This window comes from Tripterygium wilfordii, chromosome 7 (genome assembly GCF_013401445.1).
Source record: "Tripterygium wilfordii isolate XIE 37 chromosome 7, ASM1340144v1, whole genome shotgun sequence".
Taxonomy (NCBI): domain Eukaryota; kingdom Viridiplantae; phylum Streptophyta; class Magnoliopsida; order Celastrales; family Celastraceae; genus Tripterygium; species Tripterygium wilfordii.
The window spans coordinates 3,777,126-3,791,760 of NC_052238.1; the positions used below are offsets into that span (position 1 = coordinate 3,777,126).

At 38.0% G+C, this 14,635-nt stretch overlaps 4 protein-coding genes across 4 annotated transcripts; all 4 read left to right on the forward strand.

Moving 5' to 3' along the window:
* Window positions 1–24: 24 nt before the first annotated feature.
* LOC120002083 (aspartic proteinase nepenthesin-1-like) lies at window positions 25–2,446 on the forward strand. Its single transcript, XM_038850662.1, has one exon. It carries the CDS (start codon window positions 1,058–1,060, stop codon window positions 2,444–2,446), a length of 1,389 nt encoding a protein of 462 aa, XP_038706590.1. The 5' UTR covers window positions 25–1,057.
* Window positions 2,447–4,486: 2,040 nt separating this feature from the next.
* Window positions 4,487–5,836, forward strand: LOC120002476 (aspartic proteinase nepenthesin-1-like). Its single transcript, XM_038851249.1, has one exon. The coding sequence runs from the start codon at window positions 4,487–4,489 to the stop codon at window positions 5,834–5,836; it is 1,350 nt and encodes a 449-aa protein (XP_038707177.1).
* A 3,206-nt stretch (window positions 5,837–9,042) lies between these two features.
* LOC120002478 (aspartic proteinase nepenthesin-1-like) lies at window positions 9,043–10,407 on the forward strand. Its single transcript, XM_038851250.1, has one exon. It carries the CDS (start codon window positions 9,043–9,045, stop codon window positions 10,405–10,407), a length of 1,365 nt encoding a protein of 454 aa, XP_038707178.1.
* Window positions 10,408–11,358: 951 nt separating this feature from the next.
* Window positions 11,359–12,705, forward strand: LOC120002479 (aspartic proteinase nepenthesin-1-like). Its single transcript, XM_038851251.1, has one exon. The coding sequence runs from the start codon at window positions 11,359–11,361 to the stop codon at window positions 12,703–12,705; it is 1,347 nt and encodes a 448-aa protein (XP_038707179.1).
* The last annotated feature ends 1,930 nt before the right edge of the window (window positions 12,706–14,635 follow it).

Consider the following 14,635-nt stretch of genomic DNA (forward strand, 5'->3'; position numbering starts at 1 on the left):
GCTACTTAATTACATGTGTGTCTTTATGTTATTGTGTTTAGGGTTGTGATTTATTTTCTCAAAAAAATAAATGTTCACAACCTGAAAAGCATCTATTTTTGTAAGAGAGAAATAAATAGAGTTGAAGTTCTGCTAATAAAGATTGAAATCAGAATTAAAAACAAGATTTTATGCCTCAAGCCCTGCCAAATCGAACAAAATCAAGGAACAAATATGGAAGATGCACACTTACGCAAAAACAATCAAACGACAGATTCAAACAAATAAAGCATTCATTCAATCACATAATCAAAGCGCAGTTATTCAAACAATCAAATTAAAAAATAGCGCATTCCATCATAAAATCATCCGCAAAAAGCACATCAGAATGCCATCAATTGATGATACCAACGAACAAATAAATCCATTCATCATCAGTATTCGACCATCTCTGTAGCAAGCTCTCCCAATCACCGCCACCAAAACCAGAAACCACAAAGATCGCGACAAAGTAAAAGGTTTGTGACAGGTCTAACCTGAGCAAGATCGAGAACGTGCTCCGTCTTCCGTGGCGGATCCGACCAGAGCTTTATCATACTTTCGCCAGGTCTCTAGAGTCTAGACTAGGGTTTAGTTGATTTTAGTGAAAGACGGACCAGCAAAGTATCTTCGGAAGGAGATGAATAGCGCATAAAAGGTTGCCGGGCCGTAGATTTAGGAATTTAGTTTGGGTTCTTAAAAAGCCCATCTTTTCAAATATTGATGGGCTAAAATTTCATTAGGCCCAATTGTTTTGGTGATCCATGATCTTGAGAGAGAGACTTGTGTACCCAACTTGGGAATAATCGAACCACCAAACTAAGATCAATATATCAAGAAAGAAAATGTCTCATGTTCTCTAATTAAGCTGGCAAATCTTTGTTTTCTACGCACATATGGCTACCTCATGTTCTCTAATTAAGCTGGCAAATCTTTGTTTTCTACGCACATATGGGCTACCTTCACAAGACTCACTACTCTTGTCGTTGTTTCTATATATAGCCTCACCATCGTTTCTCTGTTAATCACATACTCAGTTATGGCTTCAATGCTTCATGTCTCTTCATCAGTTTCATTAGTTGTACTACTAGCTGCACTTGCCTTAATTGCTTCGTCCGTGAGTTCAACATCCCGGCAAGCACTAGAGCTGTCAAAGCTACAGAATAAGGGGTTTAGAGTTGCCCTCAAACACGTCGACTCAGGCAAGAACTTGACCAAGTTTGAGCGAATACAGAATGGGATTAGGCGGGGGCGGTACAAGCTGCAAAAGATGAATACAATGGTTTTGGATAAGATTTCTGATAAATCAAGTGACATTTCAGGTTCAATTAGAGCTGGGGAAGGGATCGGGGAATTCTATTTGAACTTAGCGATTGGCACGCCAGCGAAGACTTACCTTGCCATCGTGGACACTGGGAGTGACTTGATATGGTTTCAATGCGAGCCTTGTACAAAATGTTATAAACAAACTGCGGAGATTTTCGACCCACGAAAGTCATCGACTTACTCCATGTTGACATGCTCAAGTAATCTATGTGAAGCACTGCCTCAAAAAACATGTAGCCACAACCACGGGTGTCAGTATTACTATACATACGGTGATCGCTCTTCCACAGAAGGAATCATGGCATTTGAAACCTTCACATTTGGTCATGTTAATGTTCCAAATGTTGGGTTTGGCTGTGGAGAAGACAATGAAGGAGGTGGGTTCGAATCAGGAGCTGGTCTGGTTGGTCTTGGTCGTGGGCCATTATCACTTGTTTCGCAGCTTAAGGAGCCTATCTTCTCTTATTGCTTACCTAGTTACATGGATATAACCACAAGCAGTGCATACGAGAATGATGCCACAAGCGGTACACTTTTGATGGGGTCACTAGCAAGTTTGAATACAAAATCAGGCGAAACCAAAACAACACCTATGATTAAAAACCCATCAAGACCAACGTTTTATTATCTTTCACTTGAAGGAATCACAGTTGGTGGCACTTACTTGTCTGTCAATGAATCCACTGCACTCAAGGAAGATGGCAGTGATGGCCTCATCATAGACTCTGGCACAACAGTGACATTTTTAGAACAAAGTGCTTTTGCTTTGGTAAAAGAGGAGTTCATAAAACAAATAAAGCTCACCGTTTACAATACTGGCTCATCGGAGTTCGATGTCTTCGATCTTTGCTTCAAGTTGCCCAAGGGATCGTATGAAGCAGAGGTGCCCGAGTTGATATTTCATTTTGCAGATGCAGACTTGAAATTTCCAGTAGAGAATTATATGATCGTAGATAAGAGTAAGGGAGTGATGTGCTTGGCCATGATCAAAACGGAAGGTTTGTCTCTATTTGGCAATTATCAGCAGCAAAACATGTTGGTGGTCCACGATCTTGTGAAGGAAACCGTATCATTTGTTCCTACAAAATGTGCTCATATGTGAGTGGTAGTGCACTATTGGGTGTCTTAATTACATTTGTGTGTTTATGCTATTGTGTGGCTATGATTTCTTGGTTCAATCTTCTGAATAAAACAATGAACGTTAACAATTTCAGATCAAAACAAAAATTGCTTACCATTTTTGAAACCACAATTCCAGTTTAAGTGGCCTGCAAAACCAAAATTGAACAATTACGAAGAACAAGTAAAAGAGAAATCAAAATTGGAAACAATATTTCTGTCTCAAGCTACAGCAGAGTGTGCCTGAGTCAAACAAAATCAAGCAGCAAAGAAAGAGGAATGCGAAAATCAATCAAGCTACAGATTATATGAAATTAGGCACTCATTCAATCATATAATCAAAATGAAGGAATCTCTCCAGGAATTCAAACCCTCGATCTAAGGAAAGATTAGCATTCCATTATAAAAGACTCCAAACAGCTCCACATAAACACACGAGTGACAGCAGAATTCATCTTTCCAAAAAAAAAACCCTAATCGAGCCCTAACGGCCATCTTGCCACTCCTCGCCTTCTACGCAATTCCTTCAAAATCATAAAAAAATCGTTCCTTTATAATTGCGATCCCCGAACCACTAACTCCGGTCATCATTAGTAAGTAATCCATCATAACTGTCGCAAGCAATACCGACATTGCGTTGAAAGTGGAAGGATCAATACCTGACTTCGATTGAAAAAGTGCCTCTGTTCGGTCTTCTACAGCGGGTTCGACCAGACCTCCATCGATCACCTCAATTCCAGGTAAGAATCATATTAGGATTTGTGCGCATGAAAACAGAAGGGGCGAAGCTAGAGTTAGTATGAACAGTGATTTTAGAGTAAGGAAGGGAGAAAAAGGTCTTTTCGAAAGAAGACGAATAGTGGAAAAAAGGTTGCGGGCCCTTGGATTAAGGAGTTTCACTTACTTAAGCCCAAATCAAAGCCCACCTTTTCATGTATTGATGGGCTGAAACTTGAAACTTCATTGGTCCAATGAATTATTTTCATTTTTTTTATTGATCAAGGCGAGGAAGAGAGTCCCAGTGACAGTTTTTTTTTTTTTTTTTAAATAGCATTAAGAACTACGTTTTTCTTTGTAATCGAACATTTGACACACATAATAGTGAGAGATTGATTTTTTTTTGAAATATTACTAAAAGTTACGTTTCTTTTTAAAATCAAACATTTGACACATATAATAGTGAGAGATTGAGAGAACAACAAAAACCTGGCTTAATTTTAATCCTAAAACATAGACTGTCTAATTAATTCCCGAGATTAGTGTTTTGTCCGATAAATAGAAAAAAATTACATTTCTTGTTCATACATATGAAAATGATGTTGTCACAATTTCCAATTTAAATGTTCAATTGAAAATCTTTTTTTCCATCATAAAATAAACCTCGATTTTGTATATAAACAATAGTAAAACAATTTGATATTCCCGTTTTGCACACGTAATTTGTAAATAAAAAATGTCTATCTGTGTGGGAAATGTGTTCAATTGAAATTGTCCCCGTTTGGTGGAGCAGTCCCGCAATTTTGAGGCATCACTCCACCAAATGACCATAAAAAAAGCCAACAAGCCAGCAGTGACGCTGGCAAAGAAAATGGAGCTTTTGTTGCTAGACTGGGAGTTTTTTTTGCAACTCCATTTTTTTGTTTTATTAAATTATAAATAATTTTAACAATAAATATAAAATAATTTTCACATTTAAAGAGCTAGTATCGTTTAAGAGTTCGTCAAATAACGGACAACTTATTTCACACATTTTTTGCACAGCAACCGCTCTATCAAGGATCAAATGGATCCTTTCATCATTTTTTTTTCTTTTGGAATTAAAATTCAATTTTGTTCATTGGAAATTACATAGGGGAGCTAGAAACAAGACCACCAGGCAAGAATCGTAGAACCAAAAGAAAAGGACAAACTTATTGGACAACCATCACAGCTATCACGGGCATCAACACGTACAGTTGTGTTGTCTCTCTATATACCCCTTATCACAATTTGTATTGTAATCAAACTCCCAACTCGATCAGTAATGGAATCAAGCCCTCCATTGTATTCGGTGCTATTACTTGTACTAGTAGCATCACCGGCCTTATTTGTTTCTCCAGCGCGTTCAACATCCCAACAAACACTAGAGCATCCAAAGCTAAATAAAACTGGCTTTTGGGTTAAGCTCAAGCAGGTCGATTCAGGTAAGAACTTTTTCCAGCTTGAGCGAATACAAAATGGGATTAAGCGTGGGCAACACCGGCTGCAAAAGATCGCAAATGGATTGGCTCACCATGATTTACGTGCAATTTCAAGTCCAGTTAGTCCCGTGAATCATATAAGTGAGTTCTTCCTGGAGTTCTCCATTGGTACGCCACTGAAGACTGATCAATTGGTACTTTTGGACACTGCGAGTGACTTGATATGGATTCAGTGTAAGAGTTGCATCAACTGTTTTAAACAAAATAATCCCATTTTTGATCAGAGTGAGTCATTGAGTTTCTTCAATTTGTCATCCTCAAGTGAATTATGCAAAGCACTGCCGCGATCAACACCTACGATTGATGGGTGGTGTGAGTATTACTATAAATATCGTGATGACTCTTCTACAAGCGGGATTATGGGTCGTGAGAATTTTACTTTGGGAGACGTTATTGTTCCAAATCTTGGGTTTGGCTGTGGAGAAGACTATGAAGGAGATGGGTTCTCACCGGGGGCTGGTGTTGTTGGTCTCGGTCGCGGACTATTATCGCTTGTTTCCCAGCTTAAGGAGACTAAGTTCGCTTATTGCTTGCCCTCCATTGAAGACCCCAAAAACAGTGGTAGGCTTTTGATTGGGTCACCTGAAAGAATCTCGATTGATAAACTGATGAAAACAACACCTTTGATTAGAAATTGGTTCGAACCATCACGTTATTATGTTTCGCTTGAAGGAATCTCAGTTGGTGGCACAAAATTACACATGAAGAAATCAACTGCACTTAAAGATGATGGGACTGGTGGTTTATACATAGACTCAGGCGCACCGATAACACATTTAGAAAAGAGTGCATATGATTTGGTAAGAGAAGAGTTCATAAATCAAGCAGTCAAGCTTTCTGAGGACAAGTCCGGCTTGTATGTGTTCGATCTCTGCTTCAATTTGCCCAAGGAGCGATCAGACAGAGATAAGGTCCCCAAATTGATATTTCATTTTGATGGAGCAGATTGGGAGTTGCCAAGAAAGAATTATATGATTGAAGATGAGAATAATGGAGTTATGTGCTTGGGTATTGTTCCTTCAAGGGACGACGTATCTATGTTTGGTGCTCTTCAGCAGCAAAACATGTTGGTGATCAGTGATCTTGAGAAGGATACCTTGTCATTTGTTCCTACAGAATGTGATCAGTTGTGACTTGTTCAAATGAACTTTGATGAAGCAGTTTATACTTTTCCAAGGTATTCTCGGCCTCTTTCCATACTCAACCCATCAGTCTACATCCGCCCATTAGTCTTGACAACTTAAAGCCCATAACAGACTGGCCCAATTGCCCATGTCCCATAAAACCTTCCTGGAAAATTAAGCATCAGCTCCAAGTCAGTGAAGTCACAGCCTGTGTTCAGAATCAGATCTCTCATTTTCCAATTCATCCGATCTCGAGCCGATGGATCCCAGTAGATGGTGTTGCTGATGAAGATCCCAATTACTCATACATATGATATGGTATATATTATATGGTAAAACTCAGTAGTATCTTTGGGTGCTTCAGCTGCTATACTCTCTTCGTGTGTATATGGTATGCAATGTCAATTCATGGAATCAATCTCTTCACAAAGTCAACTTTGCGGACGTCGTTATAGGGGTACACCTGTTTGGGGCCCCGTTTATCACCATCAAAACGCAACTATTTGCGTTTAAACCGTCATTTTGGGCAAATCGCGTGTTTGGCTACACGTTCAGTCTCGAACGAAACACGCAAAATCTCGATCGCGCTCGAAGCTCCCAAGAGCTACTTCGTCGATCATCAGAGTTTTAAGAAACGACGTTTCACTTAAAAAAAAACACGAAGCTCGTCTTTCGGCGTCAAAAAGATCATCGACATTTTCGCTTTTGCCACTGACATTTTCGCCGTTGTTTTCATCTGTGCAAACCGATGGACTGAAGAGAGTGAAGTGGGTGTGGGGCAAAGACGAATGAAGAGGAAGGGCGAAGTGGGTGTGTGGCATCCTCAGATGACAACTACCCCTCCTTAGATCTGCTCATCCTCTGTGCAGATGACATTGATTTTATTTTTTGTTTCTAATTTTCTGGTTTTATGTTCATCTATTTGGAAGCATCGACTTTTTATTTTTAATTTTGATTTTTTTCGTTTTTCCATTTCAATGATCGGGTTGTGATTTGTGAAGTATTCATTATTGATAATATTATTATTAGTTATAATAATAACTTAATATTTATAAATTTGTGAATGAATGGGGAAATAAATCTTTTTTATATTCAATACACTCATATTAAATAAATTTGTGAAAGACTAAATTTAAATTTGTTATATTCAACCACCAATAAATTCACAAAGTAATTTATTAGTATTTATAGTAAAAATTAGACAAATTTCTCTTGCACCTCACCACACCGTAATTTTGTTCATCCAAACGTTAAACTGCATATCAATTCACTTCACCACAGTTTTTTTATGACACGTCAAACACTTTTTGTTAACAATACCTTTCAGAAAAAGACCTTACTCCACTATATAATATATCACTAGGACTGATCACGTTCTTCCACCTTCTAGAGAAACATTCGCCAAAAATACGATGAAACAATTAAAAAAAGGCATCACAATGAATATATTAGTGAAAAATTGTATAACCAGAGTTCAATCTGTAAATTCAAAAGCCAAAAGAATCCACTACGACAACACAAAGATGGTTGAAGGTCAACCTAGCAAGCTCACTTTGAACACACCACCAACTTCATATTTAATTCGTGTGCCACTCTCTCTAGTTGTTGAAATTCTCAACCCAAAAACAATGAAGGGATTATTAGTTTTGGGTCATAGGCTCTAATGGATTTGATCATTGCAGGTCGTCGTCATTAGTACTTGAGCCCGCATCTTCAGAAGCCCAGACTGATGCAACAAACGCACTAAGGTCATAAAATTTTTTAAATATTCATCAACATGTTCAATTGAAAATCAATTTTTTCATTGTAAAATAGACCTCGATTTTGTCTATAAACAATAGTGAAACAATTTGATATTCCCGTTTTGCCCACATAATTTGTAAATAAAAATTGTTTATCTGCGTGGGAAATGTGTTCAATTGAAAAAAGCCAACGAGCCAGCAGTAACGCTGGCAAAGAAAAAACTCTTATGGAGCTTTTGTTGTTGGACCTCGGCCCAACAACTTTATTTTTTTTTTTTTGGTTTTTTTTTGCTTGTTTTCTTTTATTTTGTTTTATTAAATTGTAAATAATTTTAATAATAAATATAAAATAATTTTCACATCTTATGAATTAACATTATCTAAAAGTTTTGTCAAACATCACACAATTTGTTTCACGATTTTTTTTTCTAAAGCGTTGAAAATCACAACAACCGCTCTACCAAACGAATCATTTAATCATTTTTTTCCTTTTGGAAATGAAATTCAATTTTCTTCAATTACATAGGGTTTTATTTTAGGGTTTCTCTGTTTAAAAATTGTAACCGCTCAAGAGAAAAACATTTTTTTGGTTGAATAAAATTAAGAGACGAGCCATCTTTGAATTCCAATTATTTTGATATCTTTTTAGAATCAACAAAGTTTTGAAATCTTAGATGTGATATTCGCAGATCGCATCAACATATATTTAAGTAGAGTGTTCCTTTTGTCATGTTGCCCTTCAATTCATTTCAAGCTCTCACTTATGTTATTGTTTCAAGAGATAATTGAGAAATTTTATCTCAGATTAAAGGGTTGTGATATCAAGAAGTAACTCTATAAATAGCGCCGGCTTGAGGATATCTTTTGGAAAGTTGTGGCACTTAGACGAATTCCAATTTATGTTTGTTTTTAATGAAATTAATCGGAAGATGACTGTCTGCATTACCTTTTGAAACTTGTGCTTAATTATTCTCTAATTATATCAACAAGTAACTCCTTCTATAGTGCCGGCTTGAAGACATTCTTGCATATCGTTTTTCTTTTGGAAAGTTGTGGCACTTAGACGAACACCAATTTATGTTTGTTTTTAATGAAATTAACGAACTGATTGGGAAAGTTTGATTCTATAAATTACCTTTTGAAACTCGTTCTTAATTATTTCATAATTTCAAGAACATATCATTTGAAGACAAAGTAGTCTCTTTTTTTCCCCGATAACCGAGAATAATACTATGCAAGTTTATCATTTGAACATCTAATATGAATCTAAACTCTAGCTGTCAAGTGGTTGTAAAAAAAGTAACCACTCTGGGAATAATCGTATACCAATATCATATTTATCATGTTATCCAATTAAGCTGGCAAGTGCTTGTTTTTAGTGATCCTAGACGCTAGAGGACCGAACTTAGAACAAAATACAAACAATATATATTCCATCACAATTTCTCTAATAATCACTTATTAACTAAACTCATGGCTTCAAATCCTTCATTCTCATCAGTCCTATTAACTGCACTGCTAGCAACGGCGGCGTTGTTTGCTTCTTCAGCTTGCTCAACGTATCTACAAGCACAAGAGCCTTCAATGTCAAAGCTACATAACAATAAGGGGTTTCGAGTTAAGCTTGAGTACGTTAAATATTCAGGCAAGAACTTGAGCAGGTTGGAGCGAGTAGAAAATTGGATTAAGCCCAGACGACATAGCAGCTTACAAAAGATTAATGGAAATTTAAACAAAATTTTCAGTTCTATTAGACCCGGGGATGACATGGGGGACCTCTTCATGGAGCTATCAATTGGCACTCCGCCGAAGACTCACTCCATGATAATGGACACAGGGAGTGATTTAATATGGATCGGATGCGACCATCGGATTACCTCTGTTCATAAAAAAAAACCTAATGTTTTTTATACGAAAGATTCATTGAGCTACTCGGAGTTGCCATGCTCCAGTGGATTATGTAAACAACTTCCAGATACAATATGTGGCGTTGACTACTGCGAGTATAACTACAGTTATGGTGGTGGTGATTTTTCCACACGCGGAATTCTGGCCCGCGAGAACTTAACGTTCGGTGACGTTACTGTTCCAGATATTGCGTTTGGCTGTGGAGCGGACAACGCAGAAGATTGGACCGAACCAGGAAGCGGCATCGTTGGCCTCGGTAGAGGAGTATTATCTCTTGTTTTGCAGCTCAAGGAGACTAAATTTGGTTATTGCTTGCCATCTATGGCGGACACCAAAAGTAGTGGCGCACTTTTGATCGGTGAACTAGAAAGCTTGAATATTGAAAAACTGAGTGGAGTGAAAACGACACCTTTGATCAGAAACCAATTGGAACCATCTCATTATTATCTTTCACTCGAAGGAATCTCAATTGGCAAGACTAAATTACCCATCAAGAAATCGGCTTTTGAACTTAATACAGAAGATGGCAGTGGTGGCTTGTATATCGACTCAGGCACACCGATAACACGTTTAGAGAAGAGTGCTTATGATTTGGTAAAAGAGGAGTTGATAAGACAAATTAATCTCCCCGTCTACGAATCCGAAGAGTCCGACCTGGGGTTCGATCTCTGCTTCAAGTTGCAGCAAGGAATAGGATGGGATGAAGTGGAGGTGCCGGAGTTTAGATTTCATTTTGATGGAGCAGATTTGGATTTGGGGAGAGAGAATTATATGATTGAATACGAGGAAGGACAGGTGTGCTTGGCCATGCTTGCTTCACATCTGATGGCGTCTATATTTGGTAGTGTTCAACAACAAAACTTGTTGGTCATCCACAATCTTGGGAAGGAGACATTGTCATTTGTTCCAACACAATGTGATCAATTGTGATTTGGGCCCAACGTTTTATTTGGGCCAATCTGTCAGGGTCCATGGGCCTTTGTGATTGAAAACAATACTCTCTCATAACACTTGGATTACGTTGTTTTGCTTTGAATAATTAAAAATGGAAGATCACATCGCACCAAGAATCTACCACTACAACTACTCCATATTAATTGAAGGTTTTTGAATCACTTTTTGAATATCTCAAACATTTTCTTCTATAAAAAAAAATATGTATAATGCTCCCTAATTAATTAGTTAATTATATGGGAAGTTTCAAGAATTTTCCATTAAAAAAATATGTTTGGTGCGGTAGGCCGGTGGCGTAAAATTGAAACCGAACAAACGTATACTTAAAAATGATTTACTTACATGGTCGATTGAATTCGAATCTTCAACATATTGGGATGTTTGTTCTTGGCTTTTATTGGCATTGTTATTGTTGGCTCATCTACATCATATACCATATCTGTTGGCACTCTGTTTTCACCGAACAATTTGTTGGCACTCTAGTTTCACAATTATCTCATTGCACATCAACACAGCTGTGTTCTCTATGTAGCCCTTAAATCATATCACAATTTGTATTGTAATGAAACTTCCACTCACTGACTGCATCAAACCTTCCATTCTATTCGGTGTTATTAGTTGTACTACTAGCAAAACTGGCCTCGATCATTTGATTCTACCGTTGTATTCGGTGTTATTACTTGTACTAGTAGCATCACTGGCCTTATTTGCTTCTAGCTCCTGCACGTTCAACATCCCAACAACCACTACGACATCCAACGCTGAATGAAACTGGCTTTTGAGTTGAGCTCAAGCAAGTTGTTCAGGCAAGCTAGAACTTGTAATTTCAAATCCTGTTGCAAAAGATTGTGGTTTGTTCCGGGGATCATATAAGCGAGTTCTTCCTGGAGTTCTCTTGTAAATTTGTAATCACTCAGTCAGTCATTCATGGCTTCAAATCTTCTATTATCTTCAGTCTTATTAATTGTACTGCTAGCAACATCCGCGTTGTTTGCTTGTTCAACGTATGTACAAGTACTGGAGCCTTCAAAGCTACATGATAATAAGGCGTTTCGAGTTAAGCTTGAGTACGTTAAATATTCAGGCAAGAACTTGAGCAGGTTGGAGCGACTAGAAAACTGGATTAAGCCCAGACAACATAGCAGCTTACAAAAGATTAATGGAAATTTAAACAAAATTTCTAGTCCAATTAGACCCGGAGATGACATCGGGGAGCTCTTCATGGAGCTATCAATTGGCACTCCACCGAAGACTCACTCCATGATTATGGACACAGGGAGTGATTTTATATGGATCGGATGCGACCCTGATCACGTTAACTCTGTTAATAAAAAAAAAGCTACTATTTTTTATCCGGAAGATTCATTGAGCTACTCGGAGTTGCCATGCTCCAGTGGATTATGTAAAGCACTTCCACATACAATATGTGGCTCGGAAAACTGCGAGTATCACTACAGATATCGTGGTGATTCTTCCACACGCGGAATTCTGGCTCGCGAGAGCTTAACATTTGGTGAGTTTACTATTCCAAATATTGCGTTTGGTTGTGGAATGAACAACACAGGAGACTCGATCGAACCAGGAAGCGGCATCGTCGGCCTCGGTCGAGGACCATTATCTCTTATTTTGCAGCTTAAGGAGACTAAATTTGGTTATTGCTTGCCATCTATGGCGGACACCAAGAGTCGTGGTGCACTTTTGATCGGCGAACTAGAAAGCTTGAATATTGAAAATCTTAGTGGAGTGAGAACAACACCTTTGATCACAAACCAATTCGAACCATCTCATTACCATCTTTCACTCGAAGGAATCTCAATTGGTAAGACTAAATTACCCATCGAGAAATCGGCTTTTGAACTTAACAGAAAGGATGGCACTGGGGGCTTGGTTATAGACTCAGGCACGCCGATAACACGTTTAGAAGAGAGTGCTTATGATTTGGTAAAAGAGGAGTTGATGAAACAAATTAAACTCCCTGTCGACGAGTCCGAATCGTCCGAGCTCGAGCTCGATCTCTGCTTCAAGTTACACCAAGGATGGCATGAAGTGAAAGTGCCGGAGATTAGATTTCATTTTGATGGAGCAGATTTGGATTTGGGAAAAGATAATTATATGATTGAAGATAAGGATCAAGGACTTATGTGCTTGGCCATGCTTGCTTCACCCCTGTTTGTATCTATACTTGGCGCTGCTCAGCAGCAAAACTTGTTGGTGATCCACAATCTTGAGAAGGAGACATTGTCATTTGTTCCCACACAATGTGATCAGTTGTGAGTGATCCCATTGTGTTGGAATAAATGACAATCCGACTTGACAAGAAATTTAGGATCAAACTTAGATGGATCTGAAAAAAAAAAGGTTAATAAAACATGGGGTCATAGAAAGATGGGCCTTGTGTCAATAATTAAAAGTTAAATTTATTTAATTTTGGTAAATCGGACAGATTTTTTCACTTTTGATCAATCAACCCGTCATCAACCCATTGATGTGATAGGCTGACTATTAAAAAACCGTTCAGTTTGACGACGTGGCATACTATATCTGCATCAAAATGTGACCCCAAAAAACCTCATTTAATGTAGAGTGTTGGATGTGAAATGGGCTCTACATGTGTATTTTTAATCAGTGATTATTTTAATGTCACATAGATTTATGGGATTTTGAGTGTCATATTTTGAATGTCTCTTAGCATTGTTGTATCTGCACTATTACTTTACTTCTAACTTCAGCGCGCCTATGACTATCTGATTTAGGCCTGATATTTTCTTTAGGCCTTTCTCTCAGGGTCCATGGGCCCATGTAATTGAAAGAAATTGGTGGCCCATGTCCAAAAAAAATCATTTATTTTTTAGAGAAAAAAAAAGGGTGATTGTGAGTAATGAAAGACACGTTCGTACTGGTGATGACGAGGAATGCACTGTTGATCGGTTCTTGAATTACGTGGCAGAGCTTGTGGTGCTGCTTCGTGTCTGAAAATATTCCTCCATGTCATAACACTTGTTTATCATCAAAAACTTGACCGACACCAAAGTGTGTGTGTGTACTTACCCCAAGTGTAGGGTATCGTCAAGTAATAAACCGGTGAGTCCAGTATCGATCCACGAGGAAGCAATGCAAATTTGAAGTGAATGATATGCAAATGACTAGCTAACACTAATAAACACAATGAATATCAAATTAAAACAAGTAAAAGAAATGGGCCGAATGACTCGGTAGCATGAGCGATTTTGTAATCAAAGTAAGCACAAATTGGATTTAAAACAATTAATTAAAAACCTAGTCTCTAGTCCGTCCCGGTGGCTACTCGGTTCTCATACTCAAGGTATCATTGCAAACACACACAATCATACACAATGCATTGTGTGATACTATCAATCATGCATATGCAAAGAGAATTGGGTTATAAGACTTCAATTCATACATGTAGGCCATCGGGTCTCTTAATCTACGATGAACGCAAAGGGATAAACACCTAATATTATGAATTAATATTCCCCCTTGGGGCTTGGCTTGGCTAACACCCTAGTTTCACACTCAAAGATCAATTAACCATAACTCTCCCATGCACATTCCTAATTTAACCCAAAACCCCATCATCAATACACATAATTAATAGCTATGCAATGAAAAACTCAATTAATTAAGGAAATCATGCAATGGGTTTAACAATTCTCAATCGAACACATTAGATGCAATCCCTAGACTAGACAATCCAAGAATACAAGCAAATATGTCATTCCCATAGATCCAATCACACAACTATCACGAAATTAAAAGAGAGAAATCGAAGCTACGATTCTTTGAGCATACCTTAAGTAATCGAAACCGAGCACCCACCGTTTGGGACTAGAAACTAGAAAGAGAACTTAGCCACTCATCATAATGGACATAAACATCAATTTTATAGATGAAAATCAATGTCTACACACGAAATCACAAGAAACCAAGAAAAACTTAGAGAGAGAAATAGAGAGAAACAATGGAGGCAAGAAGTTGGAGGAGATGAATTGTGTGGAAGCCAACCAAATCTTGGGGTTTTCTTCTCTTTTTACAATAGAAAATACCTAACTACCCTTATAAAATCGTTTCCCATTGGTTACATACATGATTTACCCCAAATGCCCTTGAAATTTCGGTGCAGAAAATTGCAGATTCGCCGTAGGTGTCCGGACGGGTGTCCGGATGCTTCATGCCTCCAACTTTG

Excerpts from the sequence above, each read along its gene's own strand:
- LOC120002479 (XM_038851251.1), top strand. The coding sequence starts at position 11,359 with ATGGCTTCAAATCTTCTATTATCTTCAGTCTTATTAATTGTACTGCTA.
- LOC120002478 (XM_038851250.1), top strand. The coding sequence starts at position 9,043 with ATGGCTTCAAATCCTTCATTCTCATCAGTCCTATTAACTGCACTGCTA.
- LOC120002476 (XM_038851249.1), top strand. The coding sequence starts at position 4,487 with ATGGAATCAAGCCCTCCATTGTATTCGGTGCTATTACTTGTACTAGTA.
- LOC120002083 (XM_038850662.1), top strand. The coding sequence starts at position 1,058 with ATGGCTTCAATGCTTCATGTCTCTTCATCAGTTTCATTAGTTGTACTA.